General features: G+C 38.8%; 1 protein-coding gene, 1 non-coding gene and 1 pseudogene across 4 annotated transcripts; 2 read left to right on the top strand and 1 right to left on the bottom strand.

Annotated features, from left to right (window-relative positions):
• Positions 1–1311: 1311 nt before the first annotated feature.
• Positions 1312–15013, top strand: LOC121748655 (inositol hexakisphosphate and diphosphoinositol-pentakisphosphate kinase VIP2-like). 3 transcript variants are annotated; one of them, XM_042143135.1, is made up of 31 exons: positions 1314–1657; positions 1799–1858; positions 1993–2039; positions 2153–2236; positions 2815–2878; positions 3006–3159; positions 3269–3339; positions 3817–3921; positions 4289–4381; positions 4934–5008; positions 5352–5437; positions 5716–5922; positions 6013–6112; positions 6216–6286; positions 6708–6789; positions 7503–7661; positions 7810–7852; positions 9492–9574; positions 9768–9830; positions 10633–10707; positions 10803–10925; positions 11050–11291; positions 11414–11458; positions 11834–11900; positions 12100–12171; positions 12685–12926; positions 13071–13128; positions 13715–13882; positions 14151–14225; positions 14448–14703; positions 14791–15013. In XM_042143135.1, the coding sequence occupies exons 1-31, from the start codon at positions 1592–1594 to the stop codon at positions 14835–14837; spliced, it is 3183 nt and encodes a 1060-aa protein (XP_041999069.1). In that variant the 5' UTR covers positions 1314–1591; the 3' UTR covers positions 14838–15013. The 3 variants fall into 3 exon arrangements, with proteins under 3 accessions (XP_041999070.1, XP_041999069.1, XP_041999068.1); XM_042143134.1 differs by having other exon boundaries at positions 1314–1675; XM_042143136.1 differs by lacking the exon at positions 14791–15013 and having other exon boundaries at positions 1312–1675; positions 14450–14563.
• On the bottom strand, positions 14909–16585 carry LOC121748704 (annotated as a pseudogene).
• An 8623-nt stretch (positions 16586–25208) lies between these two features.
• On the top strand, positions 25209–25289 carry LOC121749937. Its single transcript, XR_006039740.1, has one exon. It is a non-coding gene; the product is annotated as a small nucleolar RNA R160 (small nucleolar RNA).
• Positions 25290–26606: the final 1317 nt, after the last annotated feature.

Raw genomic sequence — 26606 nt, 5'->3', positions numbered from 1 at the left:
TCGATAAGGATAACAACCATCTTTGCAAGCACTTGGATCGAGTTTAGAAAGATATCTCTAAATTCATCGGCTACATCAACAACTTGCAAACTGTATGATTGAGCGACACAAACTATGATGATATTTCGGAAGAGACTCTCAAAGTCTTTTTATATGGATGAGGGAAAACATTTCAAGTATGAGAAGGTATAAAAAAATTGTTCAACACCACCCGAAGTTCACCAACAGTACTCGTTTTGAACCGAATAGTACAAAGATATGTGCCTCTGGCCAATACTCAACTAGCAGGGACGCCAATACCATGTTAAATTCAAATCGAGACGAATGAAAGTTTTTACATAGAGCATACGCCGAGTGAGAGTCGTCTGATGGACCATAAGTCAGCGAAGCGAAAGACGAATATGAATGCTATGTCGATGGCGAGTAGTGGACCCCATTGTGGAAAGGAAAATAAGAATGGATACAATGGGTTAAACAATGATGTGCAACATCTACTACAAAAGCATTGTTCAAAGATAGTACTTTGAGAAGCTCGAGATCTAACTACAAAAGCATGAAGCAATCGTCGAGCAACTTGAACACTTATGTGGTCATTTTACTTAGATTTTGTATTTAAAATTATGTGCTCTAGTGTCTCAGATATGTAAAATTTGGTGTTTGAGATACATTACATTCGAATTTCTAAATATTTATTTTTAGAACGGTGACACTTTTTTTTTGATATTATATAATTCTACAAATTTTGGACCATGAATAACGGTTTCGCTGAGTCTGTGGTTATTGTTGATGAAAAAAGTTAAAATGATGAAAAAATTTGACTGATTTTTTGTGGTTGAATGTTACTACATGACATGCTTAAAATAGAGCCGTCTAGAAATCTGTCGAAATAATAACACGCACTACTCCCTCTATTCATTCCTGGTTAATAGAGACATTTTTTTTAGCACGAAATTTAAGAATAGTGGGTTAAATGTATGGTGAAAAAAATAGAAGAGAATAAAGTAAGAGAGATGAAGAGAGAATAAAGTAAGAGTAATTGTTTGCTAAAAATATAAATGACTCAATTATATTGAAACTTCTAAAAATAGAAAAATGACTCTATTAACATGTGACTCTATTAACATGGAACGGAAGAAGTATTAAAATTAAAAATGATTCGGATGACTGGGCGAGTATATCCCAAACAAAAAATCATCGTCACATACTCACATCACATCCACAATAAAAGAGAAAAAAAAGGAAAGGATAATGACTCATCCATTTTATTAATTAAATAAATTGGATACAACCAAGATACTACTCCACAATACTCATACAATGGAAAATGACAGACCCGCATCAAAAAGCAGCCACCACAATCCGCAAACCGTCTTTTCCTACTCCTCACACGCTTCTCCTCCCATTTTTGTAGTATATCCCAGAATCCTCTCCTTTTACCCCATAAACTCTCTCTCTCCTTTTCAGTTGCCAAAAGTCTTCTGCATTTTCTCTGCTATTCCCCCCGTTTCTCGTGATTCTCAACGACTTGCGTAAAGAGAAGACGTACGCCAACACTTTTGAGTTCCGGATTTTTGGAGTTTGGAGCTTCGGAATGGCTGGGGAAGCGGATGATTTGAAGAACAAAATTACCGTAGGAGTATGTGTAATGGAAAAGAAGGTGAAATGCGGCTCCGAGGTTCTGTTCCTTTTTGTCTTCACTACCTCACTGCGCAAAACCGTGGACCGTTGGTTGAGACGGAATGGATACATTTGGTAGTGCTGATTTGCCTACATTTTTGCCTGTTTTGGATTGTTGCAGGCCTCTTCTGCGCCGATGCTGGAGATTTTGGAGCGACTCGAGGCGTTTGGAGAATTTGAGGTTATTAGTTTAGTTGACGACTGTGTGGTGGTTATATTATATCGAATGGAGTTCACTGCATTCGTGTTATCGTGTTGCGTGTTATATTCAGTTTGATGCCATTTGATTTGAAGAATCGGTTATTGATTGTGCAGATTTTGTATTTTGGGGACAAGGTGATCCTTGAAGAACCTATTGAGAGGTGACTTTTCCGCTATCAAAATTTTATTGCTAGTACCTCATTACTTACTTAACTGAAACTGTGAAGTGATGCCTGTCGATGATCTACTTTTTTTGTGTTTTCTCTAATGGTAGGTGGCCAATATGTGAATGTCTGATTGCCTTCCATTCCACTGGTTATCCTCTGCAGAGGGCTGAAGCATATGCAGCGTTAAGAAAGTAAGCTTAAATCTGGTTGTACTTGTTGTTGCTTTTGTTCCACTTCGTTTCCTCGGAATTTTGTAATCCGCAAATGGCATGGGAACGTGACATTTCAACATTGAATGTAGCATCAAGCAACTAGAACTTAAACACTTTATCTTGTGTTTGTTGTATGTGGACCTCGTTATATGATAATTCAGTGGCAAGTGTTTGGTATTATATGTTCAGTTTCAAGGGCCTTTAAGGTTGTTTTTGGCTGTAATGTAAGGTTGATAGTACATTAGGAATAGGTCAACGTGGTAGGTTGAACCATGGACCTCGGCTGGGCACTCTGCTCGGTTGGCTGGATGTGTGGATTTGAACTATGTTAAACTGTTTCCATATGTGCTTCTTCATCTTGCAGTAAACTTGAAAACTTTTGGTAGCTGTTTAGCTGTGTAAATGGGCAGGCATTTCTTATATAAGTCTACTAGATATCTCATTTAGGTCTGAAAAAATAAGCATCACACGATCATGCCGTGAAGGCGTAATTTCTATTATCATTTCCTACGGAACCCAAAAATTGAAACTCATAGTGTTGCCTCTATATTTCGCAGGCCTTTCCTTGTAAACGAGTTAGGACAACAACGCCTTCTTCATGATCGAAGGAAAGTTTATGAGGTTTGCATCTTTAATCCTCTAGCGAATACGATTGTATTGTTCTTTCTATATGGAAATGGCAATTTTACTAACTGGCTGGCTCTTTGTCGAGTTGTGTTAATTGATGGTGGTTTATTGGTTTCTGTAGCAACTTGAAATGTTTGGAATTCCTGTTCCGAGATATGCTCTAGTCAACCGGGATTATCCAAATCAAGAGCTGGATTATTTCATTGAGGAGGAAGATTTTGTTGAGGTCCACGGGAACCGTTTCTGGAAGCCTTTTGTGGAAAAGCCTGTTGATGGTACAATAGTTATACAATTCATGTGCTATACTTTAGGGAATCTGAGGTTGGTAGCGAGCAGAAAATCCTCTAGAAATGTATGATGATTATCATATTTTGTTTTCTGAAGGTGATAACCACAGTATAATGATATATTACCCTAGTTCAGCTGGCGGGGGAATGAAGGAGTTGTTCCGAAAGGTTTGTTTGTTTAGAACTCTCTAGGCATCTTATGTTTTCCAATCCCAGTTATCATCAATCATCATTATGTAAGATCTGGCCAGTTAAATTTACACAAGCTTTATTATGAAAAGAAATCCCTGGTCCATGAAAGCTTTCATGTGATTGAAGTTCTAGAATACTTATCCTTTTCGCCTAATCTTCGATTGCACCCTCTGCCATCATGGTGACAGGTTGGAATTTCTGTTTTATATACCGCCATGTGTGAAATCATTCAAGAAATGCTGCTCCTATACTGATATTTAGATAATTGATGACTTCAATTATCTAATTATTGCTTTATAGGAGTATTCTTTATTAGAAATCCATGAGTGTTGAGGAGGACTACATCCTTTTTATCTTTGTTTTATTTTGATTATCCTTTTTCTCCTCGGTTGAATAGATTTGTCAAAAACCTCTTTCTTTATTAGATGTACTAAGATTTTGTTGTTTTTCCAGGTTGGTAATCGGTCGAGCGAATTTCATCCAGAGGTTAGAAGGGTGAGACGTGAAGGTTCTTATGTATATGAAGAATTCATGCCCACCGGGGGAACAGATGTTAAGGTTGATTTCCTTGTGATTTGAAAGTTCCAGTGAATGGATTTATATAAAACTTGTAATATTCCAACATAAAAGTGGTCTAAATAGATCAACATACATGAAAGTGTCTTCTACCGAGCTTAATGCCCCTTTACCTCTATTGGTTGTTTGCCGTTATGCAGATGCGCCTCTTTCCTCTGACCAATATGAGAAAACTATGAACTCCCTTCCCAAACAAGTAAAACAAAAAAAAAAAAGGCAGAAAGGAGATTAATGTCCTAAACATTTTTATTCAATAGTATTCTATAGAGTATAGATGCCTTTTAAACTTCTGCGCATATAATTTCATCTTATTTAGTTAGAGGACTTATTTATTCTTGTTGTATGTTAGGTATATACAGTGGGCCCCGAATATGCTCATGCAGAGGCAAGGAAATCTCCTGTAGTTGATGGTGTTGTAATGAGAAATCCTGATGGTAAAGAAGTGAGTAAACTTATTTGTGATTTCATGCATTTGATGCTCAAGTGTATTTTATGTTTGTTAAGATCTTAATGCAAGTAAAAATTTACCCTGCAGTATGTACTACAGCTTTTTGTTGGGCACTGGGTAGAACTATGTGCGAGTCTGTTTTAAATCATCACTTCTTACTCCTGTTACCACCTTGATTATCTCAAACCTTGTGTCAAAAGCAAAAGAAAAGACTGATATTAACATATAGTATACTATTTTTTAGTTTTTTTTTTGGTTCAGGCTTTCTGTGTTGCACTATGACTGTGTCCTTCTGATAATATATTTTTTACTAGGAGCTATCAGGGTCCTGTTACTGCTCCTGTCATTTTTCTCTTATCTTAAATATTTTTGACTTCCACATTTATAAATAAGTTTTTAATTATGAAAGATTACTTAGTTTAAAATGTTGATATTTCTTATTTGCTTACCTGGCTTCTGCTTTAAGTTTCTGACTCTGAAGTCTAGAGCTGCAGTCTTTTGTCTCCTACCATTAATTTTCTTTGCATTAAATTGTGTTTCCTGCAGGTCAGATATCCTGTTCTTCTTACTCCAACTGAGAAACAAATGGCAAGAGAGGTTTGCATTGCGTTCAGGCAAGCTGTAAGTCAAAAAATAAAACTTCTGTTGTTTATCTTTCATTTCCTTTTTTTAAATATTTTAATCATGCCAATTAGAACTGAACTATGTTTTGTGGTCTTCCTATCATGTTTGCATGCATCATCACCATATTATTTCTTGATGCTTTTGCAAAATCCTTTTATCTTTATTAGTAGGATTCAAATGATGAGCGGCAGTGTGGCCTGCTAAAACGTGTTGCATTAAATACATTAACTTTGAGTTTGTTTTTTCTTGATCTTTAGAATAGTTCAGTATGGATGTTCTGTACTGTTTGGTTACATCATAACTCATAAGTGTATAAGTAATTTCTTTTTTTGATGTACAGGTGTGTGGATTTGATCTTCTGCGCTGCGAGGGACGTTCATATGTTTGTGATGTCAATGGATGGAGCTTTGTTAAGAACTCTTACAAGTAACCTTTCTGGTTGTTGTTTTATTTTCCTGGGTGTTTGATTTTATGTGTCTTAAATCGATACTGATTAGGAATAATTCTTAATATAGTTGTTCTACTTTATAGAAGTATATATGCTATAACATTATCGTGCTTGTGAACTCTGTGGTTAATTTTGCATCCTCAACTTCTAAACTTCATTCATCTTAAATTGTCTTTTTCTTTTTCTTCTATTTTGTCTCTTTCATCTTGTGTTTCTATTCATTCTCTCTCCTTGATTTTGTTACGTCCTTTTGCAGATATTATGATGACGCTGCTTGTGTGTTGAGGAAGATGTTTCTTGATGCAAAAGCCCCACATCTTTCTTCAACAATTCCTCCAATTCTGCCTTGGAAAGTCAACGAGCCTGTTCAGCAGTCAGAAGGACTCACTCGGCAAGGAAGTGGGATAATTGGGACATTTGGGCAATCCGAAGAGCTACGTTGTGTAATTGCAATTGTTCGGCAGTAAGATATATCATCTTTGCAGCTTTGCTATTGTTTCTGTGCAGTTTTTTAATGTATTGGCTCTCTTGTCATATCTTTCTTTGCTTGCAGTGGAGACAGAACACCAAAGCAGAAAGTCAAGTTGAAAGTCACTGAGGAAAAGCTTTTGAACTTGATGCTAAAATACAACGGGGGAAGACCTAGAGCAGAGGTAGTTTTTACCTTTTCAGAGTTCTTGTTGCTTTACTTCACTGATGGCACTCCAACTATCATGAATAAGTTAATGTGTATCGGCCTCCTTTACACTCTTTCAGACGAAGCTGAAAAGTGCAGTTCAGTTGCAAGATCTTCTGGATGCTACAAGAATTCTAGTACCTCGATCTAGGTGTGAAATATTTCCTTTAATTCCTTGACTAATTAACTTGTAAATGTGCTCGACTCTCGACTTACCTCTAAATCATGTTCTATTGGGGTCTGTGAAATACCCCCTCCGTCCGCGAATAGGAGTCCCGGTTCACTTTTACCATAAATGGTAATAGGGTCCCACCTTCCACTACCTCATTCCACTCACATTTCATTTAAAACTAATATATACAAGTGAGACCCTTATTCCATTACCTTTTTTTCACCCACTTTTCTTAACATTTCTTAAAACCCGTGTCGCCAAAAAAATGGGACTCCTAATGGCGGACGGAGGGAGTATTTATTTCAGCCTTATTTTTATAGGGTTTTAAAAAATTTAGCTTATCATAGTCATAGCAATTAATATGCTTGTTGAAAGATCACTTTTGAGTTGATGTTCTCAGACCTGGACGAGAAAGTGATAGTGAAGCTGAAGATATTGAACATGCGGAAAAGCTTCGTCAAGTGAAAGCTGTTCTTGAGGAGGTCAACTTAGATAGTACTTCAACCGCTTTGATACAATGCAATTTTTTCTGTTGTCTTTTGGTCTATAAATTAGAACATTCATGTAGTTTCAACTCTGATTATCTGTGTGCTTGCCCATTTTATGGTGAAAATGTGCGGAACATGATGAAGTTGCCACATTTTTTCGTACCTGTTTTATGTTGATGTCTTGTTTGTTTCAATTTGTTGCATAACCACAAATTTCATCTAAAAGGTGTGATTTCGGAGTTCTTAGGACATCTCATCTGCCTTTAAGAGCCCCCTTGATCTCACTTTTATTTTCCGTCTTCCTTACTGCCTTCCTATAGCATTCACGCAATAGAAAATGACAACTTATGCTTCAATTCTTGAGGTAGTGATTCGGAAGTTACTGATCTTGTCACTTCCTCAAATTGGTAACTGGAAAGTCGGTTTATGGTATTTCAAAGTTCTCTGATCAACTAGTCCTGAATGTACCTTATGAAAAACAACACATTTTTTGCTGGATAAACTTTATTGTTAGAATGTCTGTCTGTAGAATGTACCTATATTTTCTTTCATCTGTATCCCTTCTAGTGATTTTACTTGATCTAGTGGTGACCAATTTCCAATATTAGATTGCATTTTCACCTCTTTCTTTTAACTTCTCTTATTTCAAGGGACTTCCTGGAGATGGTTTTGATTGTTAACATATTATTTATGTATTTGGTATCCAGGGGGGTCATTTCTCTGGCATATACAGAAAGGTCCAACTTAAGCCATTAAAGTGGGTCAAGGTTCCAAAGGCTAATGGTGAAGGAGAAGAAGAACGACCTACTGAGGCATTGATGGTTCTTAAATATGGTGGTGTTCTAACTCATGCTGGGAGAAAGCAGGTTGCAATTTTGTTGCTTTATGCCTGCTGATCTCAATCTTTGTGTTTCACAATTTGTGATTTTTGTTGTTATGAGAATAGTATGCTCACTGGTTATCTTGCAAATTTTTTTTGTACATAGCACACTACTCATTGTTTTACCTTTTCAGGCAGAAGAATTGGGCAGGTACTTCCGGAACAATATGTATCCAGGTGAGCAATCAGCTGTACACACAATTAGTTGTGTAGTTTTGGCCTAATCTGGCATTTAATTAAGACTTGATTTTCTACATCTCAAGTGGATAATTTTGAAACAAGTAGATACTTTCAGTTGCGTACTTGTGGCCTAATATGACATTTTATTAGGACTTGTTTTTATAAAAGATGAAATGGAAAATATCCATTTTGAGTTAAGGAAGACAAATTATGCCAACTACCTGTGCGGCACCGATACGGATACGCGGGTACGGCTCTTTCCCAAACAACCCAATACGCGGATACGTTTTAACTAATTTTTTTAATAAATAATAATAGTGCATAATAAATTACAAAATTGATATTCTAATTCAACATAGAGACATTAAAGGTCTATTACACTCAAAATAACATGATAGCAGCAGGTTCTAAATTAGGAAATAATTAAAAGGGAGAGAACGATGTCATACTGCTGAAATTGAAAGCTCTAACAGCGGAAGGGAGAGAACGAAGTCAAGAACCTTGCTGCAGCCGCGCGGGCGTGGGTCGTCGTCGCAGTGGCGGCGCAGGCGTGGGGACGAGCTGGGGTAGGGCAACACATTAGCCGCTGCTTATATACTCCTTTCAACAGGGCTCCTTTAGATGGGCTTTAAACTGGGCCGTATCCACCGAAGATACGTATCGAATCTGAGGTTTCCCGGCCCAATACGGCCCACCTCGCGGATACGCCCAGGATACGTATCGTCGGTGTATCCGTCGCGTATCAGTATCGGATACGTATCCGATACGCGATACGGCAATAGGGTGACGTATCGGTGCCACATAGCCAACTACTATAATATATATAAATAATAGCATAAAACCCATTCTTACCATTTTACCTTTTAGTGTGTAGGCATACATTGGGCCAGTTTTGTCTAATGCATGTTTACACTCTCAAACGATGCATGAGCTAGCGTGTGTAAGAGTGCATTAAGTTAGTTTTTGCTATAAGTACATGCTTACACGCTTGCAAAACATATCATGTGAGCGTGTACCGTTCATGTTTTGTATAAAAGTAAACAGAAGCATACTACGACAATGGCAAAAGATGACGAGGGCATGGAGAGTTGGGGTGGGAAGATGAGGGGGGTGACATAGAAATATGATTGGGTGAGGCGTGAGAGTTGGTGACGACAACAGGGGTGGGGTGGGTATAGTTTTTTTATAAATAAATTCATTATTGATAATTATGTTTGTTACACGAAAAGTCGGTAGTTTTTATAATTTTATAAAGTTGGGCATAATTTGTTTTTACTGTATCAAAAGGGTACCTCTTATGGTTAGCCCTTTTTATGAATCTCAAGTGAATAAATTTTGAACTAAACTACTGTGTTCATTTTCCTTTTATGTTTGATATGAGAACACGTTATGGTGAATCTCTGGGGCTTGTTGCTTTCAACTCTTTCTTTTTCTTATTGTGGTGGAGCATGTTCTTTCAATATTTTCTCCAAATCGACTCCTTTGTTTAAATATTTTTCTTTTCTTAATGTGGATTTCACAGTTGCTTGTTTCTTATGAACTTTGGAGCCACATTGTGCATGCAACTTCATCACCCTATTTAAATAAAGTTAAAATAATAAAAATGCTTAAATTTTTTTGTATGTTGTCTCCTCAGGCGAAGGCACTGGATTGCTTCGTCTCCACAGTACATATCGTCACGACCTAAAAATATACAGTTCAGATGAAGGCCGTGTACAGGTGATGCTTCAACATTTAGTTGATATTTAAATGAAACCACTCTTTGTATTTTTCTATGCATGTCTGCAGGTATCAATTATTTTGGAGGTAGTATTAGGATTTAGAAACGCTAATTTTGTTTAATGATTTATTGTCATGCTTTGACTTACTTCTGAATGAAGATTTGTTCACCTAAGTTATTTTCCCTGACCAGATGTCAGCAGCTGCTTTTGCTAAAGGTCTTCTTGACTTGGAAGGGCAACTGACACCTATTTTGGTCAGTAACCTAAACATGTTCGGTTATCTCATATGTATGTATACATATATGATTTAGTTATAGGAACCACATTTATCATACTCCCTCCGTCGTTGAAAAGTATGAACTCTTTCCTTTTTAGTCCGTCCCTGAAAAGTATGAACATTCCAATTTTGGAAATTCTTTTCTCTCTAATGAGGTGGGACCCATTCTCCACTAACCATACTTAAAAAACTTTTTTTTATCTCTCTTATTTTACCAATTATGCATTAAAACCCATGCCGAGCCAAATGTTCATACTTTTCAGGGACGGAGGGAGTATAAAATAGTTCCAGATGGAACAATATGAATTTGCTGCAAAAAATGATGTATTAAAGAAAGCAGAATTTTGCCACCTATGCGATTTGAATCCCTGACCACGAACTAATTCAATATAGGGAAGAATCCACGACAAGGGCTGAAAATGGTTCATCTTTTATACAATATGTAGCATGTATTTGGACTTAACCGAACACTCCCTATATTGGCTGGCATATGGCAAGGAACACCCCCTTTGGATGACACTTCACATGAGAACTGATTACTCATGCACAACACCTAAAATCCCTGATCTCAAGATGAGCAAATCAATGTAACACATGAACAACCACATTAGTTGAATGTATTTTTTCATGTATTACATTGATTTGTTCACCTGGGGTTCATGGATGTTAGGTGTTTGTGCATATCACATACGTACATACATACATTCATACTTACGTACATACATATATATGTATAACTAAAGGGGAACCTCACTGTTTCATTCTCTTATCTTTTTAAGGTATCACTTGTCAGTAAGGACTCCTCAATGTTGGATGGGCTTGACAATGCCAGTATTGAGATAAAAGAAGCTAAGGTATGCCCACATGCTACACAGTTTGTTTTGTTACTGAGAATATTTGTTTGGTGCTCTGGTTAGTGTGAAAAAAGTTATTTGTGTTGTTTTTTTAGGCCAGGCTAAATGAGATCATAACTTCTGGCATGAAATCTGTTCATAGTAGCTGTCCAGAGAAACCGTGGATGGTTGATGGTTCTGGACTCCCTGCAAATGCCTCTGAACTTCTACCCAAACTGGTAAAAGTTGCTAATTTCCTTGATTACTAGTGGCATATCTTCCTCTGACATGTAATTTGTTCAGTTTGAAAGCTTTTCATTATTATCATGTCAGTCCTAATCTGCTGATTATTGTAATTACTAGGTCAATTTAACAAAGAAGGTTACAGAACAAGTGAGATGTTTAGCCATGGATGAAGATGAGGAGCTTGTGGAGACAAGTTCATATGAAGTGATTCCCCCATATGATCAGGCTAAGGCACTTGGTAAGACAAATATAGATGTTGATCGGATTGCAGCGGGCTTACCTTGTGGTAGTGAGGGATTTCTTCTCATGTTTGCTCGATGGAGAAAACTTGAGAGGGATTTGTATAATGAGCGCAAAGGGTAAGTCATCTTTGGTAGCTTTCCAAGATTTGCTGACATTCCTGTGATCAGCAGAAGTGCTCAGATTCACTTATCATGTTATATTTGTCTGATTCATTTGCTGGGTCTTTATGAACGTGCAGGCGGTTCGATATAACACAAATTCCTGATGTTTATGATTCTTGCAAGTAAGGCATTACTATTATATTTTTGCATGTTATGCATGCCGTGATGTTAATCCTACGTGTAATTAAGTTTTATCTCCCCAATTTTAGATTTGCTGGAAAGTGGTATTGTGCTTGTGATGCCTTCTTTGGGTTTTGTATTTCTTATTGTTATATATTTCTGCCAATCCATTTTCTTAGGTTCTTTTCTTCCAGCTGGAACTTTAATTTTGTTCCTAGTACCAATCATGTATATGGAAAAACATGCATATTGCATAATTATGGTTATACTGTGACTGTAGATCCTTTATACTGTGAATTTAAAGCTATATAGGAGACCAAAAGATCAGTGATTAATCTGCTTCTGGTTATTCACAACAATGCATTCCCTTTCAACAGATATGATCTCTTGCACAATGCACATCTCAATCTGGAAGGGTTAGACGAACTCTTCAAAGTTGCTCAGGTATTTAATACAGTAGTTAGTTTTGTAATGTTTTTTCTTCTTCAGGGTTTCTACATTGCCATCAAAACTGGAAACGAAAAAATGTAAAATAACATCTTGTACACCCTCTTTCAAGATCACTGCAAGGGTAAAAGTATGTGTTCATTATGGGCTTCTAGTTACTTATGCTTTAGTATTCTGTGGTCCTCTTTCTCTTCAGTTACTTGCAGATGGTGTTATTCCAAATGAGTATGGAATCAATCCAAGGCAAAAACTAAAAATTGGATCAAAGGTAATCTTCTATGTATTCTCTGTTTTCCTTATGGCTAATTTACAGCAGTTTACAAAGAATATATCCAACTCTCTGAAAGCTACGGAATGAACTAGTTCACATATGATTTTAGCTGAGTGGTGAGTAGGATGATAGGATCCACTCATTACTGGGAACCATAATTGATTCAAGAATCATAATGCCACTTTTAAATGTTATGATTGCATGTTATCTGGGTCCGCTGTACAATATTAAAATGTTTCTGCGAAGGCTTGGGCTGTCTTTGAACTCAAATTTGTATTAGGTTCTGTGCTATAAAATCTCATTGCATGGTTCTCTGAATAAACTAGATGCAAAGTTGTATATCGTCAAACTAAAATACTAGATAAATAGAGGAGCTCTCTATTACCTAAAGGTATTTTTAATGGTTTTGTTCACATAGCTGATCATGTTTTGCAGCTCTTACTCTTTCTTTCTGTCACACGTACACATGAAATTTTTGTTGATGTACAAAACTTTTCAATGAAATCTCAGATTGCACGGCGCTTAATGGGTAAAATTTTGATTGACCTAAGAAATACACGTGAAGAAGCAATCAGTGTTGCTGAATTAAAGTGCAACCAAGATATCCTCAATACTGGAAAGGAAGATGGAGATTACTTATTGAAGTCTCAGAGTAAAACTGAAAGCTCGAGAAGAACCAGTTTTACCAGTGAAATGTCAATGGATCAAGATGAAGATGATGACAAAGAAATTAAATACCGTCTGGACCCAAAGTAAATATTCCCCTGTTCTTCTTTGCTCACAAGAATGTCCTTTAAGTTCTGTTTGATCACGATTTTCTTGCCAAGAATATTGGTTTGAAATGTTTGAAGCAGATGTTGCATCTCTCTAATCTATAAATTCTTTGACTTTGTCAGATATGCAAATGTGAAAACACCAGAGCGGCATGTGCGAACAAGGCTATATTTCACTTCTGTGAGTAACCATTATTGCTTCATATGATTTTCTTCCTCAAACTTTCTTTTTAGCATTGTTTTGGAGCATAAGTCGTTGAGCATTTCTTCATGAACTGCGTTTCATTCTTTATTTTTGGATTTTGGAGCTTGCCTGTCAATAACTCGCAATTGCAATGGCTGCACAACTGAACACATCATTAACAAGCACGAGTTATTGCAATAGATTTTATGCAGTGATTCAAATGAAACACATTGTCTCAGAAGCTTTGATTGAAATACGTTATGATTCCTAAATCATTAAGTTCAAAAAAGGGCAAACAACATTACTTATTATCAATCTATGTAGGGTTGTCACCTGTGAATTGGATTCTTCGTGTAAAAAAATATTTGGCTTTACTTACGATAGACTAGTAGTTTACTTGATCTTGAGGATTAAATCTAGCATCAAATTCTTACTCCTCCTGGCGAGAGGAGTATCGCATTGTGATAATGTTTTTCATTTTCTCAGTCTTGGTCTTGGAATGAAACACAATACATAAGTATTTTGGGCGTTTTACTTGTCTTGCTTCCATGTTCAACTGTCTCAATTTATTATGAAATCACAGGAATCACACATCCATTCATTGATGAATGTTCTTCGTTATTGCAACCTGGACGAATCGCTTCAAGGAGAAAATAGCCTTGTTTGTGATAATGCCCTGGACCGGTTGCATAGGACAAAGGAGCTTGATTACATGAGTTACATTGTGTTGAGGTTGTTTGAGAACACCGAGGTTGGTACTCTTTCATTGCCTCCATTGATTTCATTGGAAGGTTTTCTGATTGGCAACTGTACCCAGGAATATTTTAGAACCCCTTTTTTTTCATTCTGATCCTTTTTATAGTGCTTAAAGCTGAATTTTTCCGCGATATTCTCTGTTATGTAATGCTGAAATTTCAAACTACAGTCTGCCAGTGCATTATTATTGATTGTCGATTTTGAAAACATGTACTCAATAAGATTTAATATTTGCTAGTACTCAATATCAAATTTGAACGCAGGTGGCTTTTGAAGATCCAACGAGATTTCGGGTGGAGATGACTTTTAGCAGAGGTGCAGATTTGTCCCCTCTGGAGGTAATTTTAAGATTGTACACTGATTTTCGACGTTATGTTTTGCATTATTATATTTTCTGGAGTCTTATAATGGTAGCATGGGCTTATGCCGTTATTATAATGATTCTCCCTGGTAGGAATTCTAGGGTCTGTAGTTTACTTGCCCAACTGCAGAAACTCAAACCAGTTAACATTATGTTCCCATATGGATGCTTAGTTCGGTGTTTTTTTGTAACTAAACAGAGAAATGATAGTGAGGCAGCGTCGTTGCACCAGGAGCATACATTGCCAATAATGGGCCCTGAGAGGCTGCAGGAAGTAGGATCATGTTTAACTTTAGAAATGATGGAGAAGATGGTACGTCCATTTGCAATGCCAGCTGAGGATTTCCCTCCACCAACAATTCCTCAAGGATTCACCGGTTACTTCTCCAAAAGCGCAGCGGTTTTGGAGCGCCTTGTCAATCTCTGGCCCTTCCACAAGCACGGCAACACCAACGGTAAGTCCAAAATGTGATTTTGCAACTTTTGTTTATTTTTAGATTTTGTAATTGGAGCAATAAATTTATGGCCGTGGTTGGTTCAAGGTACCAACTCACCAAAGTCTCCAAGGAATCTACCTGAATCTTGCTGAAGAATTAGGAGAGTGTGAGAGCCAAGCCAACAGTTATAGTACCATATTACTCGAGTTGGAAGCTATTTCTACTTTTTCTTTTTCGGATTCTGTAATAGATTTGCAGTGTCAAAGATTCACATATGCCGAGTATCAAAGAATTAGATGCCTTTCAAGCTGAGGCGATTCGCCAAATACCCATACTCTCTCTCCTTCACTTTCACTACTGCATCCCTTTCTCTGCGTTTGGTAACCCAACTATTTGAGAATGGGATTGGGAGGTTAGATTAATAAAAGGGCTTGTTGCTTTAAAAATTCATTAGCTATCCTTTTCCATCTTGAATACATTTTTCGAAGTGCTCTATTCCTTAATAAATTTATACAAAAATAGGCATCCCGCCACAAAAATTCTTTAGCTATCCTTTTCCACCTTGATGTGCATTAACTACACTTCACATTTAAAAACATTTCTACTACTTAAAAGGTCTTAAACCAAAATTAAATCAGAGTTTGTGATTTTTAAACAATTAATTTTTAACCCTTAAAAGAACGACATGTTCTCATGTGGTACACATACTATTTTTGTCAACTTGTACAACATTGCAAATCAAGAAAATTAAATCAATTATCCCTTAAAAGACCAAATAACAATTTTCAACTATTTAAAGAACCAAACTCTTTAGGGATACTTGAAGCAATTATCCCTTAAAAGACCCAAAAACATTTCAACTATTTATAAAGCACGTCTTGATCCAAAATTAAATCAAAGTTTGTGATTTTTTAAGCAATTAATTACATTAATTACTACTAAGGGACATGTTCACAAGTGGAACGCATACCATTTCAGACTTTTAGTCAACTCGTACAACATTACAAATCAAGAAGATTTAAGTCTTCTAATTTAGCAAGTATGAATATTTGACTCCATCCAGTTGAATTCATAAAATCCTTTAAATGAAATAGTAAAAGTTTATGCAGCAAATTTAGGAGCTTCCCTGTGCTTCAAAATTTTATTCTCAAGCTCATCCTTCTTTGCCCAGACGATCCGATCAACCTCTTTAGCAACAAGAAAGATGGCATCGCCTGCACTGCGAACTCCCTTGCCACTTCCTACACAATCCAACAATCACGAATCAGCTCAAATTCAATATGGGATCACGGTGTCTTCAATTTAACTAAATTCTAATTTCGATGAATAAACTGTAGTAATTAGAATGATGAAAAATAATAAACCCTAATTGAGAAAAATAAACCCTTTTTTAATTACAATTCTTTCATGGTCCACACCAATCGCATTCACAATCATATCGATGTGGATTTGTGCAGATCTACGAGAAAAACACATCAATTTTGAAAAACTGAAATATGAGCTGAAAGTAGCGTACAGCGAGTTCATCGACATCAATTTTGACGAAGTCGACGTCGGTGTATTTGGCGGACATCGCATCGAAGGCCGGCGCCATGAACTTGCACGGCCCGCACCATGTCGCAGTGAAATCCACAACCATCTGATACAACCAAGCAGAGAGATAAGTCCATAGTCTCACCAGATCGGATAGCAGTGAATCAGAACTCGAATTCAAAACTAGCTGAATTTGAGATTTCCTCCGAAACAATTCCCCCAAAACAAAAGAAGAAAAACGAATTGATCATAGAATTGGAATGGAACAATAATTTAGATTGATGATCTGAGCAGAATTAGAATTAAAATTGAAAAGAGAACGCACCAGTTTATTTAATTTCTTGGAGGCATCGAAATGGAGCTGCCAGCGCGACGGTCAGACGATTCCACGGCGGAATCCGCCTGCAATCGAATATAATAAACCACCCATGATTTGCCAGTAATCAGAATGAATGAGAATTGAACTCACGATTATACATATTAGGAATTTTGAAGAACAGTTGCGGTGAGAACAAAGAATATTTATGATCATCTTTCCTCTTAAAGGACGCAAATTTGACAAACCCGGCCCGGCCCGGCCCGGCCCAAAGTTTGCTGGCCTAGGAGTGTATAAAGATGAATGAAGCGGCTGGCCCATTAAACGCTGGCCCAATTGAGATAAGGTCCACTTCCCAAACCCTATTTATTTTATCAGGTTTGACGTAGAGCGCAGCTTACTTCTATGCGAAATTTCGGGAAAATCGGGTTTATGGGGCACTTTACACTAAAGATTACGTAAATGTACCCATTTTGTTATCTATTCCAAAAATGGGAAAAACGCCAACCACATTGGCGTTTCTATTAGTAAAAACGCCAACCTCATTGGCGTTTATCTTCGCGTCGTATTGGAGGTGTATTTTCGCCAAATACAGCGACGGGAAAAAACGCCAATGAAGTTGGCGTGTATACCAGGTAAAACGCCAATGTAGTTGGCGTGTTTAATTAATAAAAACGCCACTGAGGTTGGCGTGTTATGCTTAAAAACGCCAATTTGAGCGGCGTGTTTCTGTTGAACCATATCCTTATCAGATCTCCCCCAACATCGCGACCATAAACACTTTCCCTCCCCAAAACGCGAAAACCCTTCCCAAACGCATAAAAACCTTTAGCTCGGGTCGACCCGGTGGTGGATTTAAGCGTGGATATTTTGAATTTGGCTAATTCTTTCAACCATTAGTCCTTCTAATCGGTTAGTATATCAAATTTTAGACTCATTCTTCTAAACATTAGTCTTCCAATATTTGATTGATTGTTGTGATAATATATATTGTAGTGTAATTAATATAATAGTTTGACCAATTATTATGGGTACACTAATATTTTGATGGATTATTATGATAGTATATATTTTAATGGAAATATTTTGACCAATTGTTATGCTATTATATGTTATAGTATATTTTATGGATTGTTATGATAATACATATTGTAGTGTATTTAATAGAATTATTTTGTCAATTTTTTGGCTGACTCTACATAATGATGAATGTAAAAATAATACATATTTATTTGTGTTTTACATTATTGCAGATAGTATGACGTGGTGTGTCAATTTATATTGGGGTGGAAAGATAATTCCCGGAGCAGTTATTTCGTATGATCCTCCTTTTGCTAAAGGATTCATTATGTTGGATGAAACAATTTCGTACGATGACCTTGTGGAAAAAATTTGTGAAAGGATGGGGATAAGCATATATGAAAACAATATTCAAATAATATGGAAACGTACTATATGCTTTGGATCCGGAGTCACGTTTATAGGTGTTCAACTAGAAGAAGTATGCATGCAACTAATGTTTAGTGAGAGTATGGTTATTGGAGGTGTAATTGAATTATATGTTGAGTATTCGGCAATTACTCAACATCATAGTCATCATGTCATAAGTTATGATGCTGGTACGTCAACGAGAGCCCAAGAACCATATTTTGCTGCAACACAAGATTTTGATGTTGGTACGTCTACGAGAGCCGAAGAACCATATTTAGCTGCAACACAAGATTTTGAAGCTGGAGGCGTGCATTTAGGGGATCGTGACAATTGTGATGTGGTGGAGGACATAATAGGTCCTGATAAAGCCGACTTTCTTGATCCACAATCACCTTATAATTCTGAAGATTCCGACACGGTTAGTACAGACTCAGATGGTGATCCGTCGGATGATGAACAATTTGTTGCTTCAAGACCATCCATTCCACTTGGAGAAACAGCAGTTGGAGAAACATCAGTTGGTGGAAGGGCAGTTGGAGGAAGAGTAGTTCCACAGTTCCCACAGCCTGGAATCAACTACTTTCGCACCTTACCAGGTCCATATGATAGTTTTGATCCCAAAAACTTTGAGCGTGATGATCCCAGTGTGCATTATTGGAGTGAAAAGGATCCTACCAATGTCGGTTTGCATACTAAATTTAGAACGAAGTTGGAATTGAAGGCAGCTGTGACTCATTGGCATTTGGAAAAAATCCGACAATATACAGTTGTTGAAAGTAAAGGAAAGAGATGGCATGCAGTTTGTAAGTGGCCACAGGGAAATCCGAAAGATAAGTCCTTACCGCCATGTTTGTGGGAGTGCCGAGCAACACTGAGGAAGCATGATGAACACTGGCAAATTAGAGTGTTCAGCACTGCTCATACTTGCATGGGGGATCGTAACTATAATGGTCACGCTAATCTTTCGTCGGGTATGATAGCGTTGAGTGTTCGCCATCAGATAGAAAACGATCCTTGCTACAAGGTAAAAGCAATTGTGGCGGATATTGAAAATAGATTTCATGTCAAAGTTAGTTACAAGAAAGCATGGTATGCTCGGAGGACAGCGATTGAGCTTGTATACGGTGGATGGGAGTGGTCGTTCAAAGTTTTACCAGCTTATTTGAATGAAGTGCAAAGACAAAATCCTGGCATAATTGTGGAATGGATGCACGATGACATATTAAGCAATGGTATGAACAAGGTATTCAAGTACGTATTCTGGGCTTTTGGACCAGCTGTGGAGGCTTTTCAACTATGCAAACCAGTTTTAACGGTTGATGGAACTCATCTACGTGGACGATGTCGAGGTAAAATTCTTATTGCCGTTGGATTTGATGCTAATAAGAAATGTTTGCCTGTTGCATATGCCATTGTTGATGAGGAAACCAAAGAAAGTTGGAATTGGTTTATGGAACGCATTAGACTTCATGTAGCAAAGCATGAAATATGTGTCATATCTGATAGGCATGTGGGAATCATAGATGCAATGAATTCTCCCATATGGAAAGAAGAACCCAATGTGGGTCATCACAGATTTTGCTTGGTACATGTTAGAAAGAATGTTTTGCAGAATCACAAAGGTATCATGGTCAAAAGACTTGTTTGGAAAATTGGTATTGCTACCAAGAAGCGCAAGTTTAAGATCAGACGTCGTTTACTTCGAAACGTCAACAACGAGGCTTTGCAGTACCTTGATGCCGTGGAGTTAGAAAAATGGAATCTGGCGTATGACAAACACAAAAGATGGGGTGAGGTTTCCACTAATATGGTGGAATCTTACAACAATGTGTTGAGAGGCGCAAGACAACTCCCAATTAAAGCTTGCATTGATATGATATTCTGGAGGACAATAGAATGGTTCAATGACCGGTCAATTGCATCAACACAGTGTGCCACACCACTTACCCCGTGGGCGCATGAAAAGGTGTGCAAAAATGATGCAAAAGGTCAATTGCATAATGTGAGAGCACCCAACACAATTGCAGGGCATTATGTGGTTCGAACAAAGCGTCGAATTGGTGGAAAGGGCGCTAATAAGTGGAAGGTAAAGTACTTGGACTCGCACTGCAAATGTCAAAAGTGGCAGATGTGGAGACTTCCATGTTCACATGCAGCGGCAGTTGCGCGTTTTAGAAACGACAACATGCTGTCGCTTGTTGATCCCGTATACCGCACAAGTGTTTGGGTACACCAATATTCTACGGTGTTCAATCCACCCAGACACCAAGATTATTGGGCCGTGCCTGAATGGACTTTGCAATGTTCACGAGCTCAGTTAATGCCTAAAAGTCGCGGTCGATACCGTACTACTAGGATTCCTAATCAGATGGATGTCCGTGAAGCTGACCAGCCACGAGCCCGACGCCGATGTAAACATTGCCGTCAACCAGGTCACGACAGGCGCAACTGCCCGAATGCTCATTCAAGGATGGATACTCAGTTGGTAGATGATGCCGCTGACGATTTTTTGCATCCACCTCCACCAAGGATGGATAATCAGTTGATAGATGATGCCGCTGACGATTCTTTGCCTCCACCTCCACCAAGATATGCAGTTCGAGGTCGTCATTCTGTCAGTCACACTGATGATGTCGATCACGATTTTATGCCTCCACCTCCACCAAGATCTGCAGTTCGAGGTCGTCACTCTGTCAGCCACACTGGTGGTACAGGCGAACACATCGGTCTCAGTGATGTCCCACATTCTCCACCTCGGTCTTCTGTGCGAGACGAATATTTTGGGGTTGATTTAGAGAATGTCGTTGTGCGAGAGACTCCTCCGTCTAGACTCTCAACCGCCAGAATCGGGAAGGGGATCCGTAGCTTTTTTACGCGGAAAAGGCGAGACAATTGAACGTATGCATTGTGTAATATTGGATTTCTGTATTTAGCAAGATTTGGACTAATGTATAGGGTAATATTTGTATGTACTTATATATTGAATAATGATGAAATGATTAAAAACTCTTAGCTGTGGGAGCGTTTTTTTATAGGACACGCCGATGTGAGTGGCGTGTTTGAAGAGACGCCTACTTAATTGGCGTCTTTTCACTTTAAAACGCCAACGTGAATGGCGTGTTATTACTGAAACACGCCAACGCGACTGGCGTGTTTGTTCAGAATGTCCGCTTTCGGCGTAGAAAAAACGAGCAACGAAAAAACTAACTTAAAAACGCCAATGCCGTTGGCGTTTTTAAATAACACGCCAACGGCAATGGCGTCTTATTAAAAACGCCTCAGCCGCCTGCTCGGCACCTCAGCCGCCTGCTCGGCACCTCGGCCGCTGGCTCGGCATCTCGGCCCCCTGCTCGGCACCTCGGCCCCCCTGCTCGGCACCTCGGCCGCCTGGCTCGTTCCGTGCACACTCACTTAAAAACGCCAACGGGAATGGCGTTTTTAAATAACACGCCAACGGGAATGGCGTCTTATTAAAAACGCCAACGGGAATGGCGTGTTTGTTCAGAATGTCCGCATTCGTCGTAGACAAAACGGGCAAAAATATAAACTAACTTAAAAACGCCAATAGCATTGGCGTTTTTCACAAAGACTTACATTCACAAAAACGCCAATATCTCTTTATTTGCCTGTTTTCATTTTCATTTCTACTAGGAAATAATAATTCAGACATCCAAATACTTAATCATAAAGACTTAAAATCAATGAGTTCAAATCAAATGAAAAAACATCAATATCAAATTACAGTAATATCAAGAGTTCAAATTAGTTCAATCGTCACGACGTTTCCGCATAAACAGACGCCGTATCCCCTTCCCAATAGTAGATGTAGATCTAGGGATCCTTGAGGGAGGAGTATCTTGAACAACAGCGTTCTCAAGATCCTCCTGCACAGACGACCGCGGTGGAGAAGCGGGGACATCACTGAGGCCAATATCTTCTCCGGTACCACCGGTATGGCTAATAGAATGACGGCCTCGAAGTGCAGAGCTCGGTGGAGGTGGGTCCTCAAAATCGTCATCGGAGTCGTGTACGAACTGAGATGACGACTCTCCGCGGACGGTTTTCTGCTTGGTTCGTCGTTTTGCCTTTTGCCTTATGGGTACGTCCACGTCCATTGCAGAGCGCTGCGAAGGAGGGTAGTCCATCAGCTGAGGCTCCCCGGATATCTGCAGTCCTTCTTCAACCATCCTCGAAATGGTTTCCATATCCGGACAGAAATGTCCTGTCGCAGCTCGACCACTTAGATAGTGACGTATTTTGTGAAGCGTCTCCACCTACAATTTTTCAAAGTTAAGTACATATCATAATATGAATTTGAATAAGTAATCAGGGTTTAGTTAAGTATGAATAATGTACCGTAAAGTTATGAGAAGATGCGGTTTCGTGGAATCCCTCTTCAGCATGCACGCCGGGTTTGGTTAAATACACCACAGTGATCTGGCGAAACCAATTCATATATTCTTCCGTTGCAACAGGCTCAGTACTGTCCTCCAGATCAGTCCATATCGTAAAGTGTCTGTTGTCCCACTCCTGTATATAATTGGCGTGCCATTGAACCCAATTCCGACCAGCTTTTCCACGGCGATCCTGTTTCAAAAAATCAGAACCGTGGAACCGGGGGAGATCCGGGATATACGGTTGGACAATCCCGAATTGGCGCAACACTCGGTGTGGCAGGTGTGGCTCAGCCAGATTCCAACAAATAAGCGTTGTGATCGACATCCATATAGGACGACCGGCATCACAACTTTCCGGCAACTCCCGGTGGAGATAAGGCCTCCAAATAAACTACATGTGATACAAATTTTTCAAAATAATTTCCATAAAAACAAAAAACAAAAAACCAAAAACATTTTATAAATATATGAAGTACCTGATTAGGATGCATCATGGAGAACTGATCTCGGAAATTTTCAACACAATGTCCGGGTGCTTTTACATATGACGCCGGGCCATTCCATCTAAAAAATTTAAATTATGAGTTAAGAACACGAAAATTGATGAACATTAAGTTTAAAAACGCAATTAATGAACAACTTACGCGCTTGCACATGGTAGATAGTCTGTATGCACGGGATCTAGCATCCTCGGTCTAATATTTGGGATTCTCTCCCAAGCCCAAAGTTGTAATAGAGTTAAGGCTCCCCCTACATCCGTCCTCTGACCAACGGCCGCTTCACACAAATTGTGGTACAAGCAAGCAAGCGTCGCCCCACCCCAGCTATATGTAGAACACCGTTCTATATCCATGAAAAAGTGTAGGTAGAAGAACGGAATTTTATTTCCGGTGGCGTTGGGGATCATCAGACCACCAAGTAATAGCAGACAATAGATACGAGCCCGCTGAGCATATATGTAGTGTTCGTGGTCATTAGACAGCTCAATCCTCAATTGGCGCGATAAGCTCGTCTGCTTAAAAGCCATTTCCTTCAACTCGGATGCTTCCGGTATGAATCCTAGAAAATCCATACACCTGTCCGTCCAATATCCCGCGTCCGTCGGGGGGATGTAAGTTGTCAGAGCCTCTCCATCAACTTTCAGGCCCCATAAGACCTCCACGTCTTCCAGTGTCACAGTCGCTTCACCGACTGGAAAGTGAAACGTGTGAGTCTCTGGCCTCCAACGTTCAATCAGAGCTGTGATAAGATGGTGGTCAATTTCTTTTGGTTTACCACACCTTAACATACCCCCAAACCCCATCTGGTCCACTATTGTCAAGACATGTTGCTGGATGGGAACATCCCAAATTTTTCCTTCAAATCGTCGGCAGCGTACATCTTCGGATGGAACTCCTGCCCATATGTTGTTAGAGACGTGTTGTCTCTGAAAATATAATACAGATGGATCCGCAGGACCACATGCAAGCCGACGACGAGAGGTTGAAGATGATGCCATAATTTACCTACATAATTCAAATTCAACAATAACCAACCATAACATTTAATCCAATTTCATAAACCAAATTCAACAATAACCAACCATAAACCATTTCAATAATTAGATACAATTTAATCCAATATCACAAAATTGAACACCAACATCAAATAAGCAAGTTACACAACATTGCACATTCAAAATCATAAACCAATTCACCTACACAAAATTAACAATTTCAATTAACAATTCGCCCAACCTACCAATTTCAATTTTGCCTAACCTAAACAAATTTAACAATCTAAACTAATCAACCAAAACCCACATAAATCAAAACAATTTGCCCAATTTTTTAGCTATAAAAACCCTAGGGTTTAGGCTTATAATCAAATTTATACACAAATTAACTTAAACCCAACACAATCCAACATAATAATCAACAATAATATCATTCAACCAATCCAAAATGCATAATATTTCTACTCAATTCACAACCCATTACAAACCCTAGCTATCCACCAATTACTATAATTATGTAAAAGGTAAGCATACTAACCGAATAAAATAGATGAATTTGGGGGAGAATAGCACCGATTGATGAATGTAGGCCGAAATCACGGAGAGAAGGCGCGCAGCTGGAGAAATCGCGAAGGCTGTGTGTTGTGAGGTTTTCGCGATTTGGGGGAGGAACGCCTGGTATATCAGTCTGATTAAACACGCCACTCAGAATGGCGTTTTTCATGATTAAGTAAATACGCCACTCCGGTTGGCGTCTTTTACAAAACGTCAATATGTTCGGCGTTTCAACAAAGAAAACACGCCATTTACAAATGCGTTTTTTTATTTATACACGCCAACCAAGTTGGCGTGTTTAATCGTAATTACAATCCGAGAGCATACACCCAAAATACGGCACAAGTATAAAACGCCATCATCGTTGGCGTATTTACCTTAAAACACGCCAATGACGTTGGCGTATTTACTAATAAAAACGCCAATGTGGTTGGCGTTTTTCCCATTTGTGGAATAGATAACAAAATGGGTACATTTACGTAATATTTAGTGTAAACTCCCCCACAAACCCGATTTTCCCCGAAATTTCTTCCTCGACTTTTTTTCTTCTTCTATTTTTCATTATTTTCGAATTTCTAATGAGGTTTTTGAATTTGGTAAGCACAAATCCGCCCTTTGCAGATATATGAGAAATCTGTAAAGAAAATCCGAGAAGGTAGTTGGGTGCTATAAAAAACAGAATTTGGTAGAACAATTTGTTGGAATTTTGTATTGAGTCTTTCATGTTCTATTTTGTTTTACCAAAACATCACCTTTCCTCTTCTTCTTCTTCTTCCCTTCTAACTTCTGTGGGCATAGCAAAATGATGAAGTTATCAATCCGAATTCCCATGTGGATTTTTCTTGATAATTATGGTCTTCAAAGTTCTCTGATTGCTTTTGCCTACCAAATGTTTTTTTTTATTTTATTTTGATTAAATTTTGTAATGAATTTGAAGAGATTGATTGATGATGCTGTATAGTATTCTTCTGAGTTTTTGATTTTTCCATTGAAGAAACTGACAATTTCGTTTTAATCTTAATTTATTTATTGATTTTCTGATCTTTCAATTCAGACATGGCCTAAGACGAGGATTGTATTTATGAGATTAGTATAAATATTAATTAAAGTAATAGTATTAACAAAATTAATATACCAACAAAAGGACATCTGTGTTTAACCAAATTGCCAAATTATTTAGCAAAACAAGTACTGGCTTGTAACCTCGGTTATTCGTAACCTTGTTTATTCTGCCATACAGTAACGTCAGACCATAAGGTCACATATTGTTGAACTATTGTTGTGTCATGAATTTTCATTTAGCCTTGTTTTATTCCATGCCAACAGATTAAATTGGTCAACCGGGCCATATCATAATATAAGAGCATTACCAATGGGGCGCCTTAAGGCGTGCCCTATGCACCGTCAATTCATCATTTTTATCCTCCTACCCTCCCACCTGCAGTGGGCGTCCTAAGGGACGCCATAAGGCGCGCCCTATATGTTTTACTATTATTTAGTTAATTAATTTAAATGTTTTAAAATATATAATGCAAACTAATTAAAAAACACAACGAGCAGCCAAAACCGGCGAAGACTACATTGATTAACAAAAGTTACATGATTCAAGTTGACTAATTTACGCAATTCCCAACTCCCGGCGCAGCTCATCGATCAACCCCTGGAGGTATTCGGCTTTGGCGGGATCCGTACACTTCTCGAGGGCCTTGTGCGTCTGCAACAACGTCCGCGCCATCGAGGCTCTTGCCAACCCCACATACGCGGCGGCCGTCGGGCTCAGGGTCGGGGTCGGGACCGGGAGCGGTGATGGGGTGGCAGCGGTCGAGGATGATGTCACCGTCGCCTTCCCCTTGTTCTTCGCAGCCTTGACGCCTATGAGACGCCGGGAGGACATCGGTGTGTCGGAACTCTCCTCCTTCGTGTACGTCCGGTTGAGGTCCACCGGACGAGTTCCGCTTTCGCTGCTCGTGTAACCACCAACGGCGTTGGTCTTCGTCCTCTTTGTCGCACCGGTGTGCAGAATCCCGCCTTGGAACTTCTGCTTGTCCCTCAAGAGCGCCCAGATGCCCAAATGCTTGAAGTCGCCGTACAGGGACTGGTACAACAACAGCGCTCTATCGCGCACGTCGCTCAAGCTCTCCCCGCTCCCCTGCTCCCTCGCACACTTCTCATACTCCGACGCGAACAAGTTGAC

Source organism: Salvia splendens, chromosome 9, assembly GCF_004379255.2.
Source record: "Salvia splendens isolate huo1 chromosome 9, SspV2, whole genome shotgun sequence".
In the NCBI taxonomy this organism is placed as follows: domain Eukaryota; kingdom Viridiplantae; phylum Streptophyta; class Magnoliopsida; order Lamiales; family Lamiaceae; genus Salvia; species Salvia splendens.
This window is presented reverse-complemented; position numbering and strand designations above follow the sequence as displayed.

Excerpts from the sequence above, each read along its gene's own strand:
- LOC121748655 (XM_042143134.1), top strand. The coding sequence starts at position 1,592 with ATGGCTGGGGAAGCGGATGATTTGAAGAACAAAATTACCGTAGGAGTA. Across the intron at positions 6,113-6,215 it reads GGGGAAGACCTAGAGCAGAG|ACGAAGCTGAAAAGTGCAGT; the intron begins GTAGTTTTTACC and ends ACACTCTTTCAG. Across the intron at positions 12,172-12,684 it reads AACTAAAAATTGGATCAAAG|ATTGCACGGCGCTTAATGGG; the intron begins GTAATCTTCTAT and ends ATGAAATCTCAG.